Source organism: Tribolium castaneum, chromosome 2 (genome assembly GCF_031307605.1).
Source record: "Tribolium castaneum strain GA2 chromosome 2, icTriCast1.1, whole genome shotgun sequence".
Lineage (NCBI taxonomy): Eukaryota > Metazoa > Arthropoda > Insecta > Coleoptera > Tenebrionidae > Tribolium > Tribolium castaneum.
The window spans coordinates 18,029,349-18,054,195 of NC_087395.1; the positions used below are offsets into that span (position 1 = coordinate 18,029,349).

At 33.0% G+C, this 24,847-nt stretch overlaps 1 protein-coding gene across 2 annotated transcripts; it reads right to left on the reverse strand.

The window, feature by feature from the left end:
• Positions 1 to 450: 450 nt before the first annotated feature.
• On the reverse strand, positions 451 to 23,207 carry LOC658080 (sodium- and chloride-dependent GABA transporter ine). 2 transcript variants are annotated; one of them, XM_964493.4, is made up of 9 exons: positions 22,606 to 23,207; positions 14,405 to 14,595; positions 6,483 to 6,617; positions 6,216 to 6,438; positions 5,669 to 6,165; positions 5,512 to 5,624; positions 5,313 to 5,453; positions 4,886 to 5,263; positions 451 to 1,127 (listed from the first exon to the last, which is right to left on the reverse strand). In XM_964493.4, exons 1-9 carry the CDS (start codon positions 22,953 to 22,955, stop codon positions 615 to 617), a joined length of 2,541 nt encoding a protein of 846 aa, XP_969586.1. In that variant the 5' UTR covers positions 22,956 to 23,207; the 3' UTR covers positions 451 to 614. The 2 variants fall into 2 exon arrangements, with proteins under 2 accessions (XP_969586.1, XP_015839016.1); XM_015983530.2 differs by lacking the exon at positions 22,606 to 23,207 and adding an exon at positions 17,094 to 17,241.
• Positions 23,208 to 24,847: the final 1,640 nt, after the last annotated feature.

Here is a 24,847-nt window from a genome sequence, read left to right on the forward strand (position 1 = left end):
AATAAAATATCAATCTAAATTTCATTTAAAAATAAACATGCAAATTTGTTTTGTGCATACAACTTCAGGGATCATTACGAGAAGACTTCCAAACTCTTATGAATTAAAAAAAAAATAATCAAATTAAAAAAATTCTTAATGAAAATACGAAATACCTTTCATTTGAGGAATCACAAGTAGGACTACGCCATTTAAAATTGGTTATATTTGATAAACTAAGAATGTTGTGAAACTTAATAAAAATAACCAACTCATTTCGAAATAATGTTATTGTTGGAGACCGAAAAAATTAAATCTTAACTTTTTTTAATAAAAACACTGAAATAAATGTGTCTTAAAACGGACATGAAAGCGTATGCTAAAGTTATTTATTGCGCGGAACGCCAACTGCACGTTTGCGTCAATGTCTCGACATAAAAATTTGAAAAACATGTTTATTAAAAATGAAAATCTCGTGATTGCTGATTTATTGTTTGAAATTTGATACATTACGTATTTAGGTCCAATTTAAGTTAAAACTCTACCTATATCACAATTGTTTCATTTATAATGAATTTACAACTAGACTAATCATGAGCTTAATTAAGGGAATGTTAATTGGTCACGCGAAACCACTACTCTTTGGCGCCATCACATTCACCTCCATTCGCTTGCACTTCCCCATCTCCCTTCTCACACGTTTTCAACTGATTCGCTGCATCAGCCGCCACAAGGTGTATGTTTGAATGAGACGAGTAATCTTTTTCTTGCTGAACTTCGGTATTTGTACTATCGGACGCTAGATCATCGGCCTGCAACCTGTCTTCTTCGGGTATCGTCCCGTTTTGAACACTATTTTTGAGGACGTCTTCCTTCGAATTGTCCAGTTTGTGGCGCTGGACTTTATCGATGTTCAAAAAGAGGGGCCTTTGCACGGCCACTTTCTCCAAATCGAATTTATGGACCGTGGGGACGCGGCTTAGGGGAATGTAGAAGGGCACGCTCGTGGAGTTGGAGTCTTTCGAATCCGGCTTGTGCATCACCAACATCGGCTCGATCTCGCCCTCTTTCACCACGCATTCGCAGTCGAATTCCTCGCACTTGGGGCACTTGTCGAGGAGGTCCGACTTCAAACTACTTTTCAATTTCTGCAAAATAAAGAAAGCGAAAAACTGAAAAAGGAAGTTAGAATCGACAAAAGGAGCAAGTGCAAAAACATAATATCTGGAAGCAAGAAAACGTACTAGAAAAAGTGAGAAGACAGAAAAAAAAGGTAATTACACCAGAGTCAGAACTGTGGAAATTCGAATGCGAAAAATTGAAAAAAAGAGTAGGTATAAAATCATAATATCTTGCTGGAAGCAAAAAACGGAACAAGGAAAATTGTCAAAAAAGAAAAAAAAACAGGAACAAGAAAAAGAAGAAATTAACAAAATAAAGGAAATTAGAGTAGAAAAACTAAAGACAAAAAAAACGAAAACATAGGTATGGAAAAATGGAAAGATCACTTATGGAAGTACTGGAGGGAACTTAAAACAGTTGTACCGGAACCAAAAGTACGGAACCATTAGAGGAAATAAACAAACTTACAAAAGAAGAAATAGAAACAGACAAAAAGTTAAAAAAAGAAAGCTACAGGAGAAGAGGGAATTCCAAACAAAGCATAGCCATATGCCACAGAAAACCTACAATAAAGGTTATATTAAGTCCTCAATAGAGTTTGCCCAAAATTGCAGAAAAAAATAATTAACTGAATTTACAATAAACCAAATTTTAAGGGAGAAAGGGGTCTTCAAGTGGTTGGACAGAGGAAATTTATGAAGAAACGATGAATCAAGTAAAAGTAGGTGAAGAGACGAGTAAATCTTTCTGGACAATCAAAGTCGAAAGACAAGGTTGTCTCTTAAGCCCTGCATTAGCATACGTGGGGGCATAGATGAGGTACAAGTAGGTGGAATAGTTATAGGCAGAGAGAAAGTGTGAGAAAGAGCAAAAGTGAGATGAAGGAAAAGATAAAAATACTCGTAATGGAAAGATACGTAAGAAATAAAAGATTGGAAGTAGATGTAGATGAAACAAAAATGATGGTGTTTGGAAAGAAAAGTAGAAAAGAAAAAAGAGGATGAATGGCAATGGGAAGGGAAAATATAGAACAGGTGAAAGAGTTGAAGTATTTGGGTTATGTAATAAATAACAAGATGTCAGACACAGCCCATATAAAAGAAGTTGCAAAAAAAGCAAGTTAGGGTTTGGGAAATGAGTGGAGCTTGAGAGAACGTAAATTTGGTGAAAATTTCAAGAAAAGAAATAACGATGTTTGATAGCTTAGTCAAAAGTATTATAATTAATGGAGCATGGAGCAGAAGTGTGGCCATGGAAGAAATACGAGGAGATCGAACGGGTGCAAGATTAGTGTACGAGTACCTGCAGAGTGAGTTTAAAGTAACGCTTTAAATTCGTAAATTAGTTTTCAAAAAAAAAAAAAATGCAAAATCAGGTAACTTACCGTTTTAATTGAGCTCAAATTTGATCAGTCATAGAATTTTTTTAAGTGGGATGATTTTCATTAATCTAAAGTATTGTTTTGTAATAACAAAAATATGAATTTTATTATAAAAATTAAAAAAAAAATTTACGCGATCGGTTCACCTACATTCAAAATAAATAGCACAGTTGTAAAAGCTCATTAGTAGAGCTTCTAATTATTCCGGAATAAAATTAACTAGACGCCCTCTGATGACATTGCTTACTTGCCGAAAACTAACGAAATTTTCGTAATTCCTCATTTAATGGGTTATTTAGCAAATCTGCATATACTGTTAATTTCTTACACTAGATACAGTCATTTTAAAAGCATATGGTGGTAAATACTAGTGTTGCCTTTGGTTGTGCGGTTTTTCGTAATTATAAAATTATATTAAAGTGTTTTTTGTTGGAATTGAAAAGTGAATAAAAAGTTAAAAAAGATTTTATTTTTGATTACAAAGTGTTATCAAAACAACTGCGTAATCAAAAACTATAAGTATTGCTCAACAAAAACTGTAAATTATTGAGATGTTTAAATTTAAGATTAGAATTTTTCCACTAAAAAAAATCATTATATATAATGAAAAATTATATTAAAAAATAATAAAAATTATTAAAATTATATTTGGTGAACCCACAAAACTGCAATTGAGATTAACACCTGCTGATACATTTAAGGATAAATTGTTCCAAAAGGTAGGCTTTTTTGTGTTTTTGCATTTTCTAAATTTTTGAAAAATAAAAAATATGAATTGTATGCGTTACTTTAAACTCATTCTGTAACAAAATGGATGATAGGGCTAAATCAACAAACGCCAGGGTACATAGTAAGAGAAGAAAGTAAAAGAAAAAAATTAAGAGAGGAATCAGGAAAAATAGCGCTGAGATTTGATGCTTGAATGCAGAAATCAAAAAAGCAAATAAAAATGTTAGATGGAAAGAACGCCTTTTCATGAACTTTTCTACGCCTTTTCATCCTATATGTCCATATGTTCGATTTTTTTGTTTTTTTTTTGTCGCGATTTTGGTCGATTTCCGGTACCCGGAACATTTATCGAGCAATAACTTCGGAACTATTAGAAATAACCCTATGAAGTTTATGATCGTTGGAAAGCTCTTTTAATGATATATTTTTTTCAAAATAAGATCATTGTTCTCCGACTTATAGTTTTCGAGAAAATTGCTAATAAAAGCAAAATTAGACCATATACTCAAAAATTCATAATACTATGAGAAAAAGGGGTATGCGTTTATAGAAATTGAAAGAATGAATAAAGGGGAAAGAATAACATGCATAAGAGAATCGAGGTACTATAAGGTAAAATATACCCTGCTTATTACCGATGAACTCCCCAAATACTTAAATAAGATGAAAAATAAAGATAAAAAAATTAGACAGATTTAGATGTGGAAATGAGGAAAGGGAGAACGAAATTTTGTAGGGAAGATTCGGAAAGAATGTGCAGATTGTGTGGAGGAGAAAGGGAGTCGTTAGAAGATTGTTTGATAGGGAAAACGTTCTAAACGAAAATAGTAAAGGAAAAAAATGGATGAAATAAGAAAATTAGAAAAGAAAAAGGAAGTGTAAGTATACGTAATGTAGAACATCGGTCGTGGTCGAATTGGTTCCCAATAATCTCTATAAGTATAATTCTGTAAAAGGTAACGGTCGAATTGGTTCCCGGGTGATGGTCGAATTGGCTCCCGCATGAGCAAGTAGGTAAAAAGGATTAAGCCAAATATATGTTAATATTTTAGATTTAAAGCTGGTAGAAATGTTCAAATAATTATTTTCTTGGCACAAAATCCAACAACAAATTTCATTTATTCATGGCTAACTGGTTACTTAAAAAAAGGAGAATGTAATTTTTTAAGCCCAATGCTCTCCTGTAAATTTCGTAAAATGTTTCGTCTAGTAATGACTATTAAGACATCTCACTTGATGACGTTGCGTTCGTTAATATGTCTATTAATACTATTAAAGCATCAAAATAGAGACAAATTACAAAAATAATTTTAACATTTTTCGACATAGTACCCATTAAGTTCTATGCGCCTTCTTCATCGTTTTGGAAGTACTTGAATACTCGAAGAAATATTTATCCATAGCCTTTAAATTGTTAAAATACGATTTGTTTTTGAGCGTTTTGGAACTTGTAAATTTGTTCATACACTTACAAACGCCATTTCTGTTATCATAATACTTTAATCTGTGTACCTGACCTACCTGACCGATGGGAACCAATTCGACCATCTCCGGGAACCAATTCGACTATAATTAGAGCGGATTACAGAATTTGGGAACCAATTCGACTCGTCCCAGAACATCAAATAATTTCAAGTAGGACTGTAAAGCCAAATAGGCATTTTAGCCGCATACCTCCATGAACGTATTGCCGGGAGATTTCATAAACACGTACACCATGTAAATCGGAATGCATAGAATTGACAAAGCCGAGATGATCCAGCCGATCACAATGGCCCAAATCGGGTAGTGGTATTCCCCGTTGTTGTAAGTCGGTGACTCGTAGTCGATCATGCAGAAGACCCAGACGGAGAAAATCATAAGCGGGGTTGCGATCAGCCAACAGAATTTGAAATAGAGACTTGGCTGGCGGCCAGTCATTGTCTTCACGTTCTTGCTCAATCTCGTCACGCCGTAAAACCACGCAATTGCAATCACTTCGAAGAACGCGAGATACATTATGGAAATCGACGCGGCGTAGTGGTCTATCAACTGGAAGAAGTAAATTCCGCCCTAAAAGCACAACAAACAACCTGTTGTTTGTGCGTAAACTCCGCTCTACCTGCGTGACGTTCGGCAGTCCGCAGATGAGCGAGACAACGCAGATGATCAGCACCAGGACCTCGTGGCACATCAGGTGCTTCTTGATCCACGCCGGGAAGCCGTCCTGAATGGAAGTCACCACGACTTCAACAATCGCAAACTGGAAGACATCTAGATGAAACAATATTACAATACTTATGACGTTTCTTTATCATTACTTGGCTGTTCAGAGCCAGGCAAATCAGCATGAAGAAGAAGAGGACGGCCCAGAGCTGCGCTGCCGGCATTTTGGCCATGGCCTGGGGGTACACCACGAAAATCAAGCCGGGACCTAGAAGTTCGGTAAAATCTCGCCCGTGGTTGGGTCTTAATTACCATCATCGATGACGGCTTCGATCGACGTTCCCTGCTCGGAGGCGATGTTCCCGATGGTCGCGAACGCGAAAATCCCAACCAAAAGGCTCGTTATGGCATTGACAAACGACACGGCCAGAGTGTCGTGCAGGATGTTGTTGTTGTATTTGCTGTAGCTGGCGAACGAGATCATCGAACCAAAGGCGATGCCCATGGAATTGAAGGTCTGGGCGGCGGCATTGACCCACACTTTGGCATCTAGGAGCAGCTGGAACTTGGGCTTGAAAAAATAGCGCATGCCTTTGTCGGCCCCCTCCAGCGTCAGACTCTTGGCGAGGAAGACAATGATGAGCAGGAAGGGCAACGTGGCGGTGAAATACCGCACTTTGGCCGAGGACTTAATACTCTTCCAGATCGCGAAATAGACCATCACCCAGGCGCACAGCAGGCAGGCGACCAGCTCCCAGCGCAGGCTGTCGAAGTCCTCGATGCCGTCGCCGATCTGGAGGACCTTTTTGCTGGAAAGAGCAGACGTAACGGTTTGGAAATTAGGGGCGGGATGGGTTACTCGTAGAACTGCTCGGCGGGGGTCTGGCTGTCGTTGGGCTTGGCGATGCTGGGGGAGGACTTGCCGGGGACCCAGCACTCGTCCGTGTTCCAGCGGTGGGAGCAGTCCTCCCACGGCTGTTTCGCTTTGAACGAAGTGAAGAAATAGTAAATTCCGTACGCTATTATCACACTGTAGTAGGTTGACATGAGAAATGAGATGACTACGCTACCTAGACCGGTTCCTGGACAAACAATTAGTAAGAGTTGGGCGCTTTGGAACGGGTACCTTTCAGAAGGGGGCACAGGTGGCCCAGGGCGCCGATGGGGCCGCGGCCGGTGTACTGGCCCACGCTCAACTCCATGTACAGCATGGGGACGCCGCAGACTATCATTATGATCGCGTAAGGGATGAGAAACACTCCTGAAAATGGCATTTGAATTTTAATATTCATTAGGTAAAAGTCACGGAACCATTGTAATGACTAATGGAGTTATTGAATGATGACCCGTTTGATTGTTATTGAGATACGAATGTGCTTATCAAAAACCTGATTTTTTTAGCTTTGATATAATTGTTGATTAGAAAATAAACAAAGACGGTCTGCAATTGAAAATAATATAAATGACAAATAGTTTTTCAAGTGCTTTGATTTGATCTAAAAAGGTGAAGATGTTTTTTCAGTATTTCGAGGAAAAATTCAGTGGAAAGTTTTGATTTTGAAACCTAAATAGTGACGATTGGGGTGAGAGATATTCAAAATGACAACTACTCCGATTAAAAATTTATTTGTAGGAACTGTTAATAAGTTTACCGCCAGCCAAAAAGTGGCCAGAAAACAAATCTTTATAGCGTAAACAGTGTAGTATTAAAGAAATATCAAGTAAAACGTATGACAGAAAACAAACGTTGATTACATTATTAAATTCTACACAAAAAAGTGCATTGTAATGTCTTTATCTCATACGTTATGTGTGTCAAAAAATAGGCGAATTTCGAGTTTCAGAGTATTGTGGAGAATCACTTCAGTAGTCCAAATATAGAAAAAAAAATAGATTCGGGGCTTCCCCACAAAGATACACTGGTTTGAAGATCACTCTTTGAATTGCGTTTTCTTCAAATGCACGATAAAAGTTTCAGTGGTTATTGGTACTAATGGTGTAGATGACTGTAGAGAATAATAATGAAGAACAATTTCTCAAAAAATTAGCTTTATTTTGGAGTAAAAAAATCTTAATTTTTTGTCATTTAAAAATTATAAAAATAACAAAAATTTAGGAGATTTTTACTGCTAAATAAAGCTTATATTTCAAGAAATTGTGCTACATTATTATTCTCCACAATCATCTAAACAATAAACAATTTTTAGCCAACTTTTGAAGAAAACGCAATTCAAAGTGAAGCGCACCTTCAAACCATTTAATCTTTGTGGGGAAGCCCCGAATCTTTATTTTGTTTCCATATTTGGGCTAGCGAAATGGTTCTCTACAACGCTTTGAACTCGGAATTCGCCAATACTTAAAGATTTCAGTAAAATGTCAAATATTTGTTATTTAAAATAAAAGACCGAAATTATTTTCTCAAAAAATGATCTTCAAGATGTGTTTCAAATAATACAGGGAATATTTTTTTTTGGTGATAACCTATGAAATTCTAAGTAATGTGATCAAAACAAAAATCAGTGAATCAAACATCTTTGTTCGTACCTTTGTATCAATTAGTTAAACAGATTATACTTTTTCTTAATGATTTATGCATATTCTTACGCAATTTAATTGTATTAATTGTATTAAGCAACACTGGCTGTTTAAATGAAAAAATATATATTAAAACTTTTATTTAAAAATATTGTTAATTGTTTATAAAATGTGAAACTAAAAATCATTGTATTGTCATTTTAGGATTTTCTTCATTTGCTTGTACTGTGAATTTTTGAGTGGCTAAAATAGGCAACTAGTAGTGCGTGATTTTTAAAATTTCGAGTTATTAGTGTGTGCCTATAGAATGAATCTCCGGGGAGATATCAATCGTCTTACAAAGATTCGGATTAAAAAGTTAGTCTGCAATTCTTTTTTTTTTTTTAGAAATTGTAATGTTTTGAACTTATTTAATTCTAATTTTAGTTTGCAAAGTACTCAATAATTTTTAAATGAAAAGTTTGTAATAATCGACAAATTTGAATCTACTTTAACTTGACCAATCCTGACAATACAAATTCTCCTGTATAACTGTATAATAGTATATTAAAGTATAAGTGGGTATAGAGGTCTTTAAAGACCAGTTATTCACGAATACTTTACGTTATTATTTTTTTTATTGGTACATTCTGAAATCATAAATACTGATATTAATATTACAAAAATTGGAAATAATGTAATGTGAAATCAGTATACCTTTAATTGATTATCATTATAATAAAAAATCATAAAAAAGTACAAAATCATAAAAAGTTGCCATTCACGTTTCTTGGATTATTTTATTGATGTTGCTATGGACACTTTTAAAAACGCGCGTTTTTGAAAGTTGGATTTATACACACTGCTGCGTGCTTTAAATAAGCAAAACAGATTACCCATAAAAAAAATTGTAGGAACATTTTAATTTAAGACACGTTACTATGGAAAGCTTGTTTTAAAATAGTGAAAACACGTTGCTATGGGAAACGTGTTTTAAAACAGTGTTTATAATCTAGGATTCAGATATTAAAAAGAAGGCTTAAAATGTTAACTACAAAATAAAACACCAAACCGAAACGCAAACTCTTTTTTTCTCAAAATCGACCGAGTGACCTACTGATTTCATCATATGAAGTAAAAAAACTCAATTACTCAAGACCTCTGAAATTTTTCATGATTGTAATTTCAGAATTCTCCTTTTAAAAATATAACTATTGTTTGTGCTATTAAGATTTGTATTTATTTTTGGGATTTTTTCAAAAATGCAGTCGCGATGGTATTATTTTAAGGGGTGATAGTAAAACTCAAAATAAGTCAAAATAAGTTAACTTGAATTGAGGTAGAGCGCGAAACCTCCGCTTTCGCCTCTAAAAATTCGTAAAAAATGCAATATAACGAAGTTCGCGTCTTTTGAGTACTTTATTCTTAAGCTTACAATGCTATTAATCGGTGATTTTTGAGTGAGTGCTATCTTCGCCACAAAAAATTGAAGTAAAACTTGTTCCTTTTTTATAATTTCATTAATGTGAGGACACTTTTTTCTATGTTTTTGCTAATTTTAGCTTAATTTGTTTAATGCTGTGTGATAGGTTTTGAAGAACTAACCTCTAAGATCGTATTTCTTTACGATTTTTGTTGGAGAAGTTCAAGACTTCGCTGTAATTTATTCGTCAACTATAAATTAAAAAACGGCAGTTCAGTTATTTTGACTTGTTTGAGGTCTACTATTCACCTTGTAGTATATTCATTCCAATTTTAGAACATATGTAGACATTTGGATGATTTATCTGTTTTAATATCAGCAGATGGAGATGTGTAACAAACAAATACCATTCCGAGTTGAAAAACAAAGATTTTGATTACGTTATCAATTCCTTTGAATTAAAGTATTGTTTTCAAAAACTAACAAACTTCCGTTTTGTAACTTACAGTTAACTAATTTGGCACTAAAAATTGAAACAAATTTATGTTCCGGGAAGCCATTACCGTTAAAAATTTGAAAATGCACGATGTTCATTGAATAATGTTTTATTTATCTTGGGAGTGATATAATCGGTAAAAACACAATGATAAATGACTCAAATGTAGGCGCTCGTGCTACGCCATTTACTAGAGAATATTTGAATTTTTGAGTTAATTAGCGTCAGGTGTACTATTTCAAAAATATTTTCAGTTTTTATGCCTAGTTCTGTAACAAAAGTTTGCTTATCTGTCTGTCAAAGTGTTACGAAATGGTGTTATAGTGTAGCATAAACCTTGATCGTTATTCATTTGGTGACAACTATGAAATGATATAATTTTTTACAGCAGAATTTCGATTGTTTAGTTTATAGTTACGTACAGTTGCCTATAAAACGAGAAATAATAGACTTTGCATTAATCAGACCGGATTTTGTGTATTTGTTGTAATTTTTGAAGAGAGAAAGTGAAAAATTGGTCAAGCTGATACAATTTTAAAAAGTTGGGCTACTTTTGTGCTTGGACGTAGTAAAATAAACTTTTTTATGAAATGATTAGGTTCACTAGAATGAGTTGGTTTGTACTTTATTGTTGTTGGTGAAGCATGAGACACCGTTTATCGACAGTTTTATCACATTGAGGAAACCAACAATAAGTCATTAAAGTTGCTACTCGAACATGAGTGTTTGGGTTGGGAAACTATTTGCGAGTCAAAAACCGATCAATCAATCACAAATGTATTTTTCGGAGTAAAACGAACAAGAAAATATATAAAGTATAGTCGGATTATAGAGGTTTTACTGTATACAGGGTCGCTAAAAAGTCTGGATACAGTTAAATATTTTCAAAACGGTTTAACAGAGAACCTTGAAAATTGGGAAACAGTTAAAATTGTTTAAATTCTATCATCTGCGAGCTTTTTCAAATTTTTATCGTCATTTATTTTGAAAATACAAGGCTAACTTGACTTTTTTAAATGGCACGAAGGATCAAATTTAATAGTTTTTAAAAGAGCATTTTTCTTTAAATTCAGTGATGTAACATAATACCCACCTTTAGTTTTATTAAAAGGTAAAAAAATAAAAATTCATAATTTTAATGGAATAGTATAATTAAGTTAGCTTTGAAAATACTGTTATTAGCGATATCTGTCACTTATATAATTAGCCAAAAATTAATCTTGGGTGCAATAATTAGTTTAATAATGGCATATTTAAGTAAAACTGAGCGAAAAAAAATTTCATGTTGGTTTACCATAGAGACAGAAAGTCAAGAAGTTAGTGGAAATCATTTTGAACATCTTTTGTAGCATAAAAATCTAGTATTTCGTGTTTAATTTTTTTTAATTAAAACGTGTTCTTTTTCAGTTAAAAGTGTTATTTTAACAATTATTTTTAACTTTCACTTATTTTTGGTCAATGTTTAAACAGCAAAGAGCTAACCAGAGATAAAGACAACATTTCCAAGGCTAACAAAATTTTTCATTTTTCAAAATTTTTGATTTTATTTAAGTTTCGATTAAATTAAGGTATGCACGTGTTAAACCATAGAACAAAAATATTAAATTTGACCCTTGTTGCTATTTAAAAAAAAATCAAGTTAGCCTTGTATCCGAAGAACAAATGGAGATAGAAATTTTATAAACATCTGAAATTATAGAATTTATATACTCTTAAGCATACACCAAATTTCAATAAGTTTTGATGAATAGTTTTTATAATATTTAACTGTATCCATACTTTTTAGCGACACTCATACAAATTATGATTATTCTAGATGTCTTTAAATATGGTTATTGTTTCTAAGGCGATGTTCAAAACTTTTCTACCAACAAAACAAATTAAGAATATCTTTCTTTATGAGTATTTGTAACCGATTATCCAGTATATACAGAGTGAGCTTCTAAATGATAATCAATATTTTCTGTTACGGTGTTTGATCTATCATTTTGAGAATATTTGAATTTTTGAGTTAATTAGCGTCAGGTGTACTATTTCAAAAATATTTTCAGTTTTTATGCCTAGTTCTGTAACAAAAGTTTGCTTAAATGTCAAAGTGTTACGAAATGGTGTTATAGTGTAGCATAAACCTTGATCATTATTCATTTGGTGACAACTATGAAATGATATAATTTTTTACAGCAGAATTTCGATTGTTTGGTTTATAGTTACGTACAGTTGACTATAAAACGAGAAGTAATAGACTTTGCATTAATCAGACTGGATTTTGTGTATTTGTTGTAATTTTTGAAGAGAGAAAGTGAAAAATTGGTCAAGCTGATACAATTTTAAAAAGTTGGGCTACTTTTGTGCTTGGACGTAGTAAAATAAACTTTTTATGAAATGATTAGGTTCACTAGAATGAGTTGGTTTGTACTTTATTGTTGTTGGTGAAGCATGAGACACCGTTTATGACAGTTTTATCACATTGAGGAAACCAACAATAAGTCATTAAAGTTGCTACTCGAACATGAGTGTTTGGGTTGGGAAACTATTTGCGAGTCAAAAACCGATCAATCAATCACAAATGTATTTTTCGGAGTAAAACGAACAAGAAAATATATAAAGTATAGTCGGATTATAGAGGTTTTACTGTATACAGGGTCGCTAAAAAGTCTGGATACAGTTAAATATTTTCAAAACGGTTTAACAGAGAACCTTGAAAATTGGGAAACAGTTAAAATTGTTTAAATTCTATCATCTGCGAGCTTTTTCAAATTTTTATCGTCATTTATTTTGAAAATACAAGGCTAACTTGACTTTTTTAAATGGCACGAAGGATCAAATTTAATAGTTTTTAAAAGAGCATTTTTCTTTAAATTCAGTGATGTAACATAATACCCACCTTTAGTTTTATTAAAAGGTAAAAAAATAAAAATTCATAATTTTAATGGAATAGTATAATTAAGTTAGCTTTGAAAATACTGTTATTAGCGATATCTGTCACTTATATAATTAGCCAAAAATTAATCTTGGGTGCAATAATTAGTTTAATAATGGCATATTTAAGTAAAACTGAGCGAAAAAAAATTTCATGTTGGTTTACCATAGAGACAGAAAGTCAAGAAGTTAGTGGAAATCATTTTGAACATCTTTTGTAGCATAAAAATCTAGTATTTCGTGTTTAATTTTTTTTAATTAAAACGTGTTCTTTTTCAGTTAAAAGTGTTATTTTAACAATTATTTTTAACTTTCACTTATTTTTGGTCAATGTTTAAACAGCAAAGAGCTAACCAGAGATAAAGACAACATTTCCAAGGCTAACAAAATTTTTCATTTTTCAAAATTTTTGATTTTATTTAAGTTTCGATTAAATTAAGGTATGCACGTGTTAAACCATAGAACAAAAATATTAAATTTGACCCTTGTTGCTATTTAAAAAAAAATCAAGTTAGCCTTGTATCCGAAGAACAAATGGAGATAGAAATTTTATAAACATCTGAAATTATAGAATTTATATACTCTTAAGCATACACCAAATTTCAATAAGTTTTGATGAATAGTTTTTATAATATTTAACTGTATCCATACTTTTTAGCGACACTCATACAAATTATGATTATTCTAGATGTCTTTAAATATGGTTATTGTTTCTAAGGCGATGTTCAAAACTTTTCTACCAACAAAACAAATTAAGAATATCTTTCTTTATGAGTATTTGTAACCGATTATCCAGTATATACAGAGTGAGCTTCTAAATGATAATCAATATTTTCTGTTACGGTGTTTGATCTATCATTTTGAGAATATTTGAATTTTTGAGTTAATTAGCGTCAGGTGTACTATTTCAAAAATATTTTCAGTTTTTATGCCTAGTTCTGTAACAAAAGTTTGCTTAAATGTCAAAGTGTTACGAAATGGTGTTATAGTGTAGCATAAACCTTGATCATTATTCATTTGGTGACAACTATGAAATGATATAATTTTTTACAGCAGAATTTCGATTGTTTGGTTTATAGTTACGTACAGTTGACTATAAAACGAGAAGTAATAGACTTTGCATTAATCAGACTGGATTTTGTGTATTTGTTGTAATTTTTGAAGAGAGAAAGTGAAAAATTGGTCAAGCTGATACAATTTTAAAAAGTTGGGCTACTTTTGTGCTTGGACGTAGTAAAATAAACTTTTTATGAAATGATTAGGTTCACTAGAATGAGTTGGTTTGTACTTTATTGTTGTTGGTGAAGCATGAGACACCGTTTATGACAGTTTTATCACATTGAGGAAACCAACAATAAGTCATTAAAGTTGCTACTCGAACATGAGTGTTTGGGTTGGGAAACTATTTGCGAGTCAAAAACCGATCAATCAATCAAGTGTAACAGATTTTTCGGAGTAAAACGAACAAGAAAAGGACGTGTCATTAATTCAAAACTTCATTACATAACAACACTGAGCAGGTTTGAAGTTGTGAGTCAACAACGCGCCGCGACCTCGCGTTTTCCTCCCAAAATCTAGTCGAATTTTCAAGTTCACTCGAAATTTCCTTTTATCATCGTCACATTTACGCAACGCGACCTCATCTGACCCACTTTTGATGATTGTGTATGAATTTTTCCACCTAGACCTTATTTACCTCCACCACTTTTGTAACATAAATACGGAAACCTCCAGACCGATCCTAGGCCGACGCTGTAGCCCACACAGGCCAGGACGAATTGGAGCTTGTTGGACCATGTTTGTCTTCGTGGTTTAATATAGACGCTGTCTTCGTCATCGCCACTGCCGTCGTCACTCTCGCCGTCGTATAAATATTCTTCGGGGGGCCTGAAATTTCGAAAAACCATGTAGTGCGCTCAGCCCGACCTTGTTAATTACTTCCGTTCAGGCGGTGACATGTGATCCGCAATTACATTCTGCGCTTTAATATTTCTATCTTCGATCTGCTTTGTACGAAACCAAAGGGGGAAAATCCTGTACCGCCTAATTAACGTAATTGTAGTTGTACACCGACAGTTTAAAAATCGTCATGGAACACACGTGACTTCACATAATTCACTGTTCACCTTGCCTCCAATAATGATATTCCATTGTACCAGGTGGGGCAACCTTATCGCGCACCCAAGAAAATCGCGACTTCTGATGAAATGAAAATCCCAGCCTGTACAGGGTGCTGCATTTTGGATATCCAAATAGGGGATCTCCGAAACTAAGAGGTTTAGAGAAAAACGAGTGACACATTCTCGGGTCTGTTTTTTGAGAAAATAATTTTGATCAAACCGCATTTCGCTATCGTCTTTTGTTTTCGACTTATAAACAAAAGTTGACATTTAAACGAAATCTTAAAAAATTCTTATCTTTCTTATTATAACAGATACACATTTAAATTAAAGGCACTTTTTTACAGAGAATTTAATAATGTTATCAACTATTCGTTTAGCTGTAATAACCAAAAGTTGTATTTTTTTAAATAGGAATCATAGTTGGCTATGGCATTTTCAAAAAGCTTATTTTTTCTGATTTGATATGTCTATTTGTGTAATACATTATTTTTAAATATTTAAGAAAAAAACATAACATCTCGCTTTTTCTTTATAGTAGGCCATGAAAAAATTTTAGATTTTCAATTAAAACTATGGAAAATGTATTACCTAAGAAGTATTTATAATTGAATGATTTTTTAAACACTAATTAATTAAATAACAGCATAATAAATTATTATTAGATCAAATTTTGCGATTAATAAAAATTATGTTTTTAAATTTAAAATGGCCAGCTTACGTTGTCATTCTATAAATAAAAATATTTATTTATTTATTTATTTATTGTCATTCTATTTTCTAATTAAACATTAAATGTCTGAAAAAAAATCTTCTTAATCGTATGATTGCCTGTCAATAAAATTTTATTTTCCAAAATCAAATCCTATTTACGGTAAAAAAAATGCATAACATTATCGACGTTACCTTCATTGCACTTCACTAAATCATAAAAAAGTGTCATCAAATGGTTGTGACACATCGTTTTCAATTTTCTGTACATTTTTTTTATATTTAAAGTCTGCGGCGGTCGTATATTTGGTCAAATGAAACCTTTAACATACCTTATTTTGATAATTTCACATTTTTCACTTTAATAACCGTTGACAAAATTTCTAGATTATTCACAGCTTTTATGTGAAATAATTTTTCCATGGCCAACTACTTTCAAATATTTTAGATATATTTTTTATCAAAAGTATACAAAAATATCAAACTGTATTTATATTGCTTTCAGTTCAAAAAAAATAAGCCTTTTGAAAATGTCATAGCCAACTATGATTCCTATTTAAAAAAAGACAACTTTATGTTATTAGTATTACAGCTTAACGAATAGTTAAAAAAAATCGCTGATAAGATTATTAAATTCTCTGTAAAAAACTGCCTGTATAATGTCTTTGTTTCACGTGTCTACCATTTATAAAAAGGAAGATATGAATTTTTTAAGATTATGAAAAAATATCAACTTTTGTTTATAAGTCGAAAACAAAAGTCGATAGCGGAATGCGGTTTTAACCAAAGTTATTTTCTTGAAAAACGGACCCGAGAATGTGTCACTCGTTTTTGTCTAAACCTCTTAGTTTCGGAGATAAGGACCATTCTCGATTTTTGTTAAATTTGTTTATTAATAAATAAAGTCGTAGCAGTTTTGTGAGATTTTCGGCACTAACTGTTAATTAACTACACAGTTTTTAGACAAAGTGAATCCTCACCTGCTAGCCCATCGAACCCAAGTATCAGAACTATAAATTTTTACTTGGTTTATTAAATTTGTTTGTTAAATCGGTCTTTTTTATTTATACGCAAACCAGACGCGTGATTTGTTAGAAGATGGTATAATTTGCCAACAAAGGGATCACGAGCCAGTAGCCGAGCTTTTTGAAGCCCCTTATTTACAGTCTTGCAATAAAATTGACAAAAACTGATGCTTGCATTGAAATATCCCAACGAAATCTTTTACAATCTTACCCCAATTACAGTTCACATTGGCACCTAAATTTATAAAATAGAAATCATTTTTCAAATTTTAAAAATGTAAAAGTGCCTTTAATTCAAAATTTGACTGCTATTTTTTTAGCTAATTTTGTAAACAATTATCCGAAGTGAATACGCGTAGTTTAGTATAAAATTCAGAATTTGACTCTTTGGTCGAAAATTACTTTTTTCAATTAAAAATTAAAAAATTACCAAAAAATTAGGGGAGATACCTTTTGAATGTACAGTCAGGCGTGTAAAATGCATTTTTTTATTTAATTAGAAATCACGATTTTCTTGGTAGGTACTTACAGAATCGTTGGAAATATGAACCCGTACTGGTCTATCCTTGGCTTGGGCCTGAGGTAGTACACTTTACGCGCACCCATTGCACTTGAATCGAATTCTCAGGCTCTTATCGCCGTATTTATACGGTAAAAACCAATATTAGCACGTTATATTTAGTCTAGTTTGTGAATTAGTTAGTCAACAGTGAAATTTGCCATGAAGGGCGGTGGGCCCTGGCCGGGCGCCAGTCGGGAATTTTAAAATAAACGTTTTTTCCAATTATTTTCAAAGCGGGAGACAATTGAATCGAATCCAGGTCAGTTGGAGAGAAAGAGCCTTCGACTTAATTATTTACACGGTGCCGTGCGCGTTTGAATTTTATCATTTCAGTGTCGTCAAAGTTGTATAGAAAAAGATTACTCCGGGATGATGGGCTTTGTATTGTTGCCACTTTCCACTTCAATCGAAAACACCCAACGTCATCGCGCGAACAGATTGCTTAATAAATTACGATAAATGTGTAAAGTAATTTGTTTGTAACGAGATGTAAATATTTGAGGCAGTATTGTGTAAAAGTGACAAATTAAGCCGCTAATTCAGCGAAAATTCCGAAATGTCTCCACGGTACCGTGCAGAGCTAAAGCGGTCACTTCCTGCAGAGGATGCGCTAATAGCGGCCTTGCGGGCCAATCTGACCTCTAATTCGCCGTTCCTGTCGGAGTGTTTGTGTGGTCCGCTGTAGCAACCTCGGCGTTTTTTCAAAATTATTTCACTAACGATAGGTCAAATAACCTGAGACTCTTGTTTTATGCTAATTCGTCGTATCCTCGAGCCGTCACGTCATGCGGTTGCAGACACACTCTCCAGAATCGTTAAAACAAAGCGCGTTTTCATCCAAGGATTTTCGCTGGAAATCCGACGGATTTCGGACGTTAACCCGGACCACGGAGCGTTAAATTTTACTTGTCACGTGAATTCATTCATTTTTGCTCGTTTCAAGTATTTTTGTCCCGTGGTGTGGAATTAATTGTTCTGTTCGCCATTCACTGGACGCTGCACAAGGTCCAATTTACGATGGAGTGGAAATCAGCTTTGTGGTCGAGAGAAAACGAAATCATTGAATGGATTTGAATATTCAAATTTTTGGATGACTAACTGGGATAGTCATCGTTTTACTTCCGTGATGAAATAGATTTTCAATTTTTTACAAACTGGTGTGTTGAGATAACACAAAATTCGATTGCGTTATTTTTAACGTCATTTTTCTAATCGATGTGGGTTAGACCAGCAAATAGTGCAATTACACATGTTACAGGCAAATAATTTGTTATAGCGTCACAATTTCTTTATCATTACCTACAAGGAGTTTAAATAAATTATTATTATACAAATCAAAAATACAGTAACATCTCAAGAACTAGCATTTTTTTTAATTTTCACAAATAATTTTGTATCTGCAACTTGCTTGTCACTAGTTACTTTAACAAAACTTAAATGTATTTGAGTTCTGTTGTGAATGTGTCATGTCATCATACTTAAGGTAACGCCGACATCCAACGATGTGCTTCTCAAAGTAATTTTTCACTTGAAGTAGACGAGGAAATCGTCTTACTGGTAGTACGTATTAACAATATTTTAAAACCCCATTAAAATGCAATTGAGAGTTTGTCGATCGTTTTGGTTTTTATTCTAAAATTTTGTTGTGTTATGTGGTGAAAAAAAATGATAAAATTTAAATTTTCAAATTAAATTTATTTCAAATTTGAAAATACTATTTTACCAATTATAGAGTGTAGGTAAAGTAGGTAAAGTACATTACTCACCTTTAAATGTTACAGGATGTTTTCGAAATCAGCTACAATCCAAATTTATGTTGTTTATAAATGAAATACTTTTTTTGCATTTTTTGATGTAGATCTTGAAAGTAATGGTTTTTATTGGTCGATTTTGATTAGTTTTTGAAATGTTTTAAGTTTTTTTAAAAACACACTACTCAAAAACTAGGAAAACTAGAAAATTTGAAAAATTCAAACTTAAATCAGTACCAATTGCTTAACGCACTACGTAACGCAAGTTAAATACACATCTTTTGAGTAATCACTAATCAGCAAGAGACAGTTAACTGTTACTGTTTTTAGATAGATAATTTAAAGGTCTTTTAGATGCAAAAATAAGAAATAGGGTGTTTAAAATTTGAAATTTTTAACTTATTCAACTTTAATTTTTCTGAACTGTAGTGAGCTAAAAAGCTTGAACTTTCTGCTTTGAACTGGTGAAAGTCCCACTTTTCTAAGTATCTTAATTTTTGAGTAACAGAGCTTAAATATTTCAAAAGTGAACAATAAAAGTTTAGGTCAAAATCATTAGTTTTAAAAGCTACATCCAAAAATGTAAAAAAAATAAGATGCTCCATTTAAAAAAATATAAGTTTGTATTGTAGCTCATTTTCGAAACACTTTGTATATTTAGGTGAGGCAGGAGGTTAGTATCTGCTGCTTACTTATCTAACATTTAAATGTGACTAATGGACCTTTTCGCTGGGACACCCTGTATAGATGAGTCGAATGTTTGTCATCTCACTATTTTTTTACCTTTTTTTGTTTTATTTAGTTTCAGTTAATAAAAATCACTCCCAGTTGTTAATTTCTATTTTCCTGCAAGTTACCAGCTTTTTGTTTTATTTTTAATTGTAGAAATATGTTAAAAGACCTTTTTTAGTGTGAAAAGGCGGATAACATGTTTTGATTTAGTAATGGAAACAGATCATCTCCAATTTTTTTTGATGAATATTTTTTGTCGAATATTCGAAACTGAAAATACAATAAGCAAGGCATTCTCTGTATTATCTATGTTTTGGTTTACCAAAATAACTTTGTAATCTTCAAAAGTATATTTTAACCTTATACTCATTAACAACAATTGTAATAAATAATAGTAGTGTTTGGATGTGTATAGTCGGATTATAGAGGTTTTACTGTATACAGGGTCGCTAAAAAGTCTGGATACAGTTAAATATTTTCAAAACGGTTTAACAGAGAACCTTGAAAATTGGGAAACAGTTAAAATTGTTTAAATTCTATCATCTGCGAGCTTTTTCAAATTTTTATCGTCATTTATTTTGAAAATACAAGGCTAACTTGACTTTTTTAAATGGCACGAAGGATCAAATTTAATAGTTTTTAAAAGAGCATTTTTCTTTAAATTCAGTGATGTAACATAATACCCACCTTTAGTTTTATTAAAAGGTAAAAAAATAAACATTCATAATTTTAATGGAATAGTAAAATTAAGTTAGCTTTGAAAATACTGTTATTAGCGATATCTGTCACTTATATAATTAGCCAAAAATTAATCTTGGGTGCAATAATTAGTTTAATAATGGCATATTTAAGTAGAACTGAGCGAAAAAAAATTTCATGTTGGTTTACCATAGAGACAGAAAGTCAAGAAGTTAGTGGAAATCATTTTGAACATCTTTTGTAGCATAAAAATCAAGTATTTTGTGTTTAATTTTTTTTAATTAAAACGTGTTCTTTTTCAGTTAAAAGTGTTATTTTAACAATTATTTTTAACTTTCACTTATTTTTGGTCAATGTTTAAACAGCAAAGAGCTAACCATAGATAAAGACAACATTTCCAAGGCTAACAAAATTTTTCTTTTTTCAAAATTTTCGATTTTATTTAAGTTTCGATTAAATTAAGGTATGCATGTGTTATACCATAGAACAAAAATATTAAATTTGACCCTTGTTGCTATTTAAAAAAAATCAAGTTAGCCTTGTATCCGAAGAACAAATGGAGATAGAAATTTTATAAACATCTGAAATGATAGAATTTATATACTCTTAAGCATACACCAAATTTCAAATAAGTTTTGGTGAATAGTTTTTATAATATTTAACTGTATCCATACTTTTTAGCGACACTCATACAAATTATGATTATTCTAGATGCCTTTAAATATGGTTATTGTTTCTAAGGCGATGTTCAAAACTTTTCTACCAACAAAACAAATTGAGAATATCTTTCTTTATGAGTGTTTGTAACCGATTATCCAGTATATACAGAGTGAGCTTCTAAATGATAACCCATATTTTCTGTTACGGTGTTTGATCTATCATTCTAGCAAATACAAAGAATAAAGGAAACAAAAAATAATGAAATAACTTTTACACACAGTGTTTTATCTTTCTGTACTGGTCTTATTTTGTGAGGAGTGATTGTTTTTTTATTATTATTTGTTAATAATTAGCATCACAACACGTCTAACATGAAACTTAAATACAAAAAAACTTATATAAAAAAAAACATCATCCTTTATAAAATAAGACTAGAACAGAAAGCTGAAGTCCTTTATGTGTTGTTATTGTTATTATTATTGATAACTTATTTTATTTTATTTATAACTTTTATTTCATTTAGTAGAAAAATATAATAGGAATGCACTATCAAAAACACTAAATAAACTAATAACGTCACAAATATGAATAATGACAAAATGTAAAATTTGTAAAATAAATCGGAGAATTCGGAGAATTTTTTCAAAAATAACCGCAAATGACTATATAAATTCTATGCGTTTTTTAAATATTGGAACTGTAGAACTTGGTCTAACACAAGTTGTTAATAAGTTTACCCAAAGGTTAAAGGAGTATGTATTTAATTTTATCAAAATTTGTAAGTCATCAAAATGACTTGCGTTCTGTGAAAGTTGAATTGTGTTGTGAGACTTAAATTTCATTATTTACCAAACAGTTTTTTTTTCTTAATTTGTTATCAATTATCATTGTTTTGTCTTTAAAAATACATTTTCTCGTGGTATTATCAAAAACGATATATTTGTACCACTGTGTCAGCGCTCTGTAACATTTTCACACCATTTATGTTTAAACAATTTTTGACTCTCCATTCTTCAATCAATCAACCAATCATCAAAGCACCCATGCTTTTGTTAAATCGTAAACAGTACGTCGTCATTTGATTATTTTTCCGTGCTGGCAAAAATTTTCCAAAAATTGAGACTTTGGTCCATTAACCTACTTCTACACTAATGACACGAGTATTTTTGTTTGCAGTATTTAAATCCTTTACCCGGATTTAAGAACAATTGATGAAAGCGAATTAGCTGGTCTGTGAGATGATCCGTGATAAAGCAGCTACTGGTGACATGATTTTATGATGTGCGTTCATTGTACATAAATTATGCTAATCTCGGGGCTTGGGAGCTTCAATCAAGTGCCTTATTTAGAAAGTTATTTTTAAAGACGGATTAAAAATAAATATTTTTTCCATTTGAAGAGCAGTTATCTTAATTGGCGTAAAGTGTGGTGCTTTTAATAATGAATCGCTGATAGCTGGGTTATCACCGGGTAGTATTTGACTTTAAGATGACACTTAATCTCGTCATCTTGTAAATAGGGAAAAGCATGTGAGGCTTCGCGTGGTTCCAGGTTTCTATTTTGGTTGCGTTGTACCGCTCTTAGCAGAAACTGGTAGTAAAAGGCAGCGCGAGGCCAGTGCAGCATTCCAAACTTACGTCGGCGGATTGACGATGTTGAAGAGTTCAACGGGCGACGTGGGCACCCTCCGCACGATCATCTTCCTGCCGTCGGTGGAGCCCATCCCCACGGAGGCCCAGGAGCGCACCGAGGCCGCGTCGGAGAGCGGCTTCGAGAGGTGGCTGCCGGACTCGCTGCTGGTCTTGGCGTCGCCGACGTAGGCCGACCGCAGGGACCTGGTGCTGTTCTCGCGCCGGAAGCTCGGCGACGGCGCCCGCGGGCCCGCTTCGGCCTCCTCGGGCTCCGGCTTGAGGCGCTTCGGGACGGCGTCCATTTTGTGGCCTCGGCTCGCGTTGAACTGGAGAGCGGCGGCGGCTCTAGGCTCCATTATTGGAAGATTGGGAGCAATTTGGGCCTACACTGTCATTACGACGGGCGCACTTCATGGCTCGGATGGGAGAGGCGACTGGCGAACTGCTGGGAGTAGCGCTGCCGCGGCAAGACTGACAATTCGGTGTGGAACGCCAATCTCGGGTTCCCACTCGCGGTTATTATCGCGATATTTTATTAATAAGCTGGGTTTTCAAGATTTGAAACGGACGCCTTTGGAAGATCGGTCCCTTATCACGGCTTGATCAGGCCTGGCAATTAATTGCAGATTTGGCAATTCAAGTGATGCTATCCCCTTTGATAAACTAGTTTTTCAAATCTGATTTCTTTGGTTTAAATTTGAAGAGTGCACGCATTTGGCACGTATCAAGGGAAAATAGCGACGGGACGGTTTTGCGAAAACAGAACTGTTGCGCGGTTAGTTAGGCAACCAAACTTACTCCATATTTTATTTTAAATCGGTATTCTCAAGAATTGTTAGGAGAGTCGCAGGCATTTGAAAACAATTTTTTGCACTTATGATTCGTATAGTTGTTTTAAATTACATATCTATTGCTAATAATTATGTAAACTTATTGAAATGAGGTGCAATTAAATACGTTTTTCAATGAAACATTCTGTAGGTACTAATTAGCACAAATTACAAATTTGTAAGTCTGGTTTTGTCTGTTTTGAATAACATGTGTGTTAAAATCAATTAATTTATCCACATGTTACATGTGTACAATTAGTTTTTTTAATTACAAACTAATGGTCAACATCAATACCAGACTAAAGCGTAGTGAGTCTCCCTTTGTGGTACTAGTAACGGCTGACGGGGATAAATTAACACGAGAACCGAATCGGAAATCACGAAGAAAGCAAACATTTTAAAAATAACGGCGAATAGTGGACCCTCTTCGAATTTAGCAATCGTTGGAGATGAGAATTTTGAAACAAAAACACATAAATTTTGGTCTCAATATGTTGACTGCATTACAGACTGAACCAAAAATAACGCACAAAATTCGTATTTTTTTAATAAGTCAGTTTTCAAAAAAATTTTTGAACAGGTCGATTTGTTTTTTTTTTTGTACATTTTGATATCATAGTGACATTATTTTAAAGTATAGAAAAAAAAATTAACCCCAAAATCAAAATACTACAGGGTGAATTGATAGTTGTGAAAATAGGTATTTCAGAGGGTGATAGCCTGATATCAGTGATAATAGAAAAAATAAATTTAATAAAAAAATACTGACAATTAATCATAATGGGCTTTATTATTTTGTACTTGATTTATTTTATAAGCGGTAATTAATGCTTTCTGGAGGGTTTTACGTCTTTTTCGGATGTTTACCTTTGGGAGAACAGCTGAATTTGTAAGATTCTGCCTTGTTTTTTGAAGACGCCAAATGTCCTGGTCCAGAAATAAAAAGCCATTTTGGGGTGTTCAAAGACATTTTGTAAGTTTTTTAGATCTTTTTCGAATGTTTACTTTTGGGAAAACACTAAATTTGTAGGATTGTGCCTTGATTTCTAAGACGCCAAATGTCCTGGTCCAGAAGTAAAAAGCCATTTTGGGGTGTGTAAAAACAAGGTATTTTGTTAGTTTTTTAGGGCGTTCTTGAGGTAATTTTCCATTATTTTGGGATATTTTAACGGTTTTTTCGTGTGCCCAATTTTTGGTGGTCCACACATATTTGAGAACTTTTAGGGTGGATAAAAATTAATGATTTTTGAGAGGTTTTGGGCCCTTTTCGGTTGTTTGCTTTTGGGCAAACAGTTAAATTTGTAAGATTCTACCTTGATTTTTAAGACGCCAAATGTCCTGGCCCAGAAGTAACATTTTATACTCTACTATTTAAGTTTAAAAAAATCGATTTAAAACTGGTAAATGGAATGTATCGA

Excerpts from the sequence above, each read along its gene's own strand:
- LOC658080 (XM_964493.4), bottom strand. The coding sequence starts at position 22,955 with ATGGAGCCTAGAGCCGCCGCCGCTCTCCAGTTCAACGCGAGCCGAGGC. Across the intron at positions 6,618-14,404 it reads ATGTTACAAAAGTGGTGGAG|GAGTGTTTCTCATCCCTTAC; the intron begins GTAAATAAGGTC and ends TGCCATTTTCAG. Across the intron at positions 6,166-6,215 it reads CCCGCCGAGCAGTTCTACGA|CAAAAAGGTCCTCCAGATCG; the intron begins GTAACCCATCCC and ends TGCTCTTTCCAG.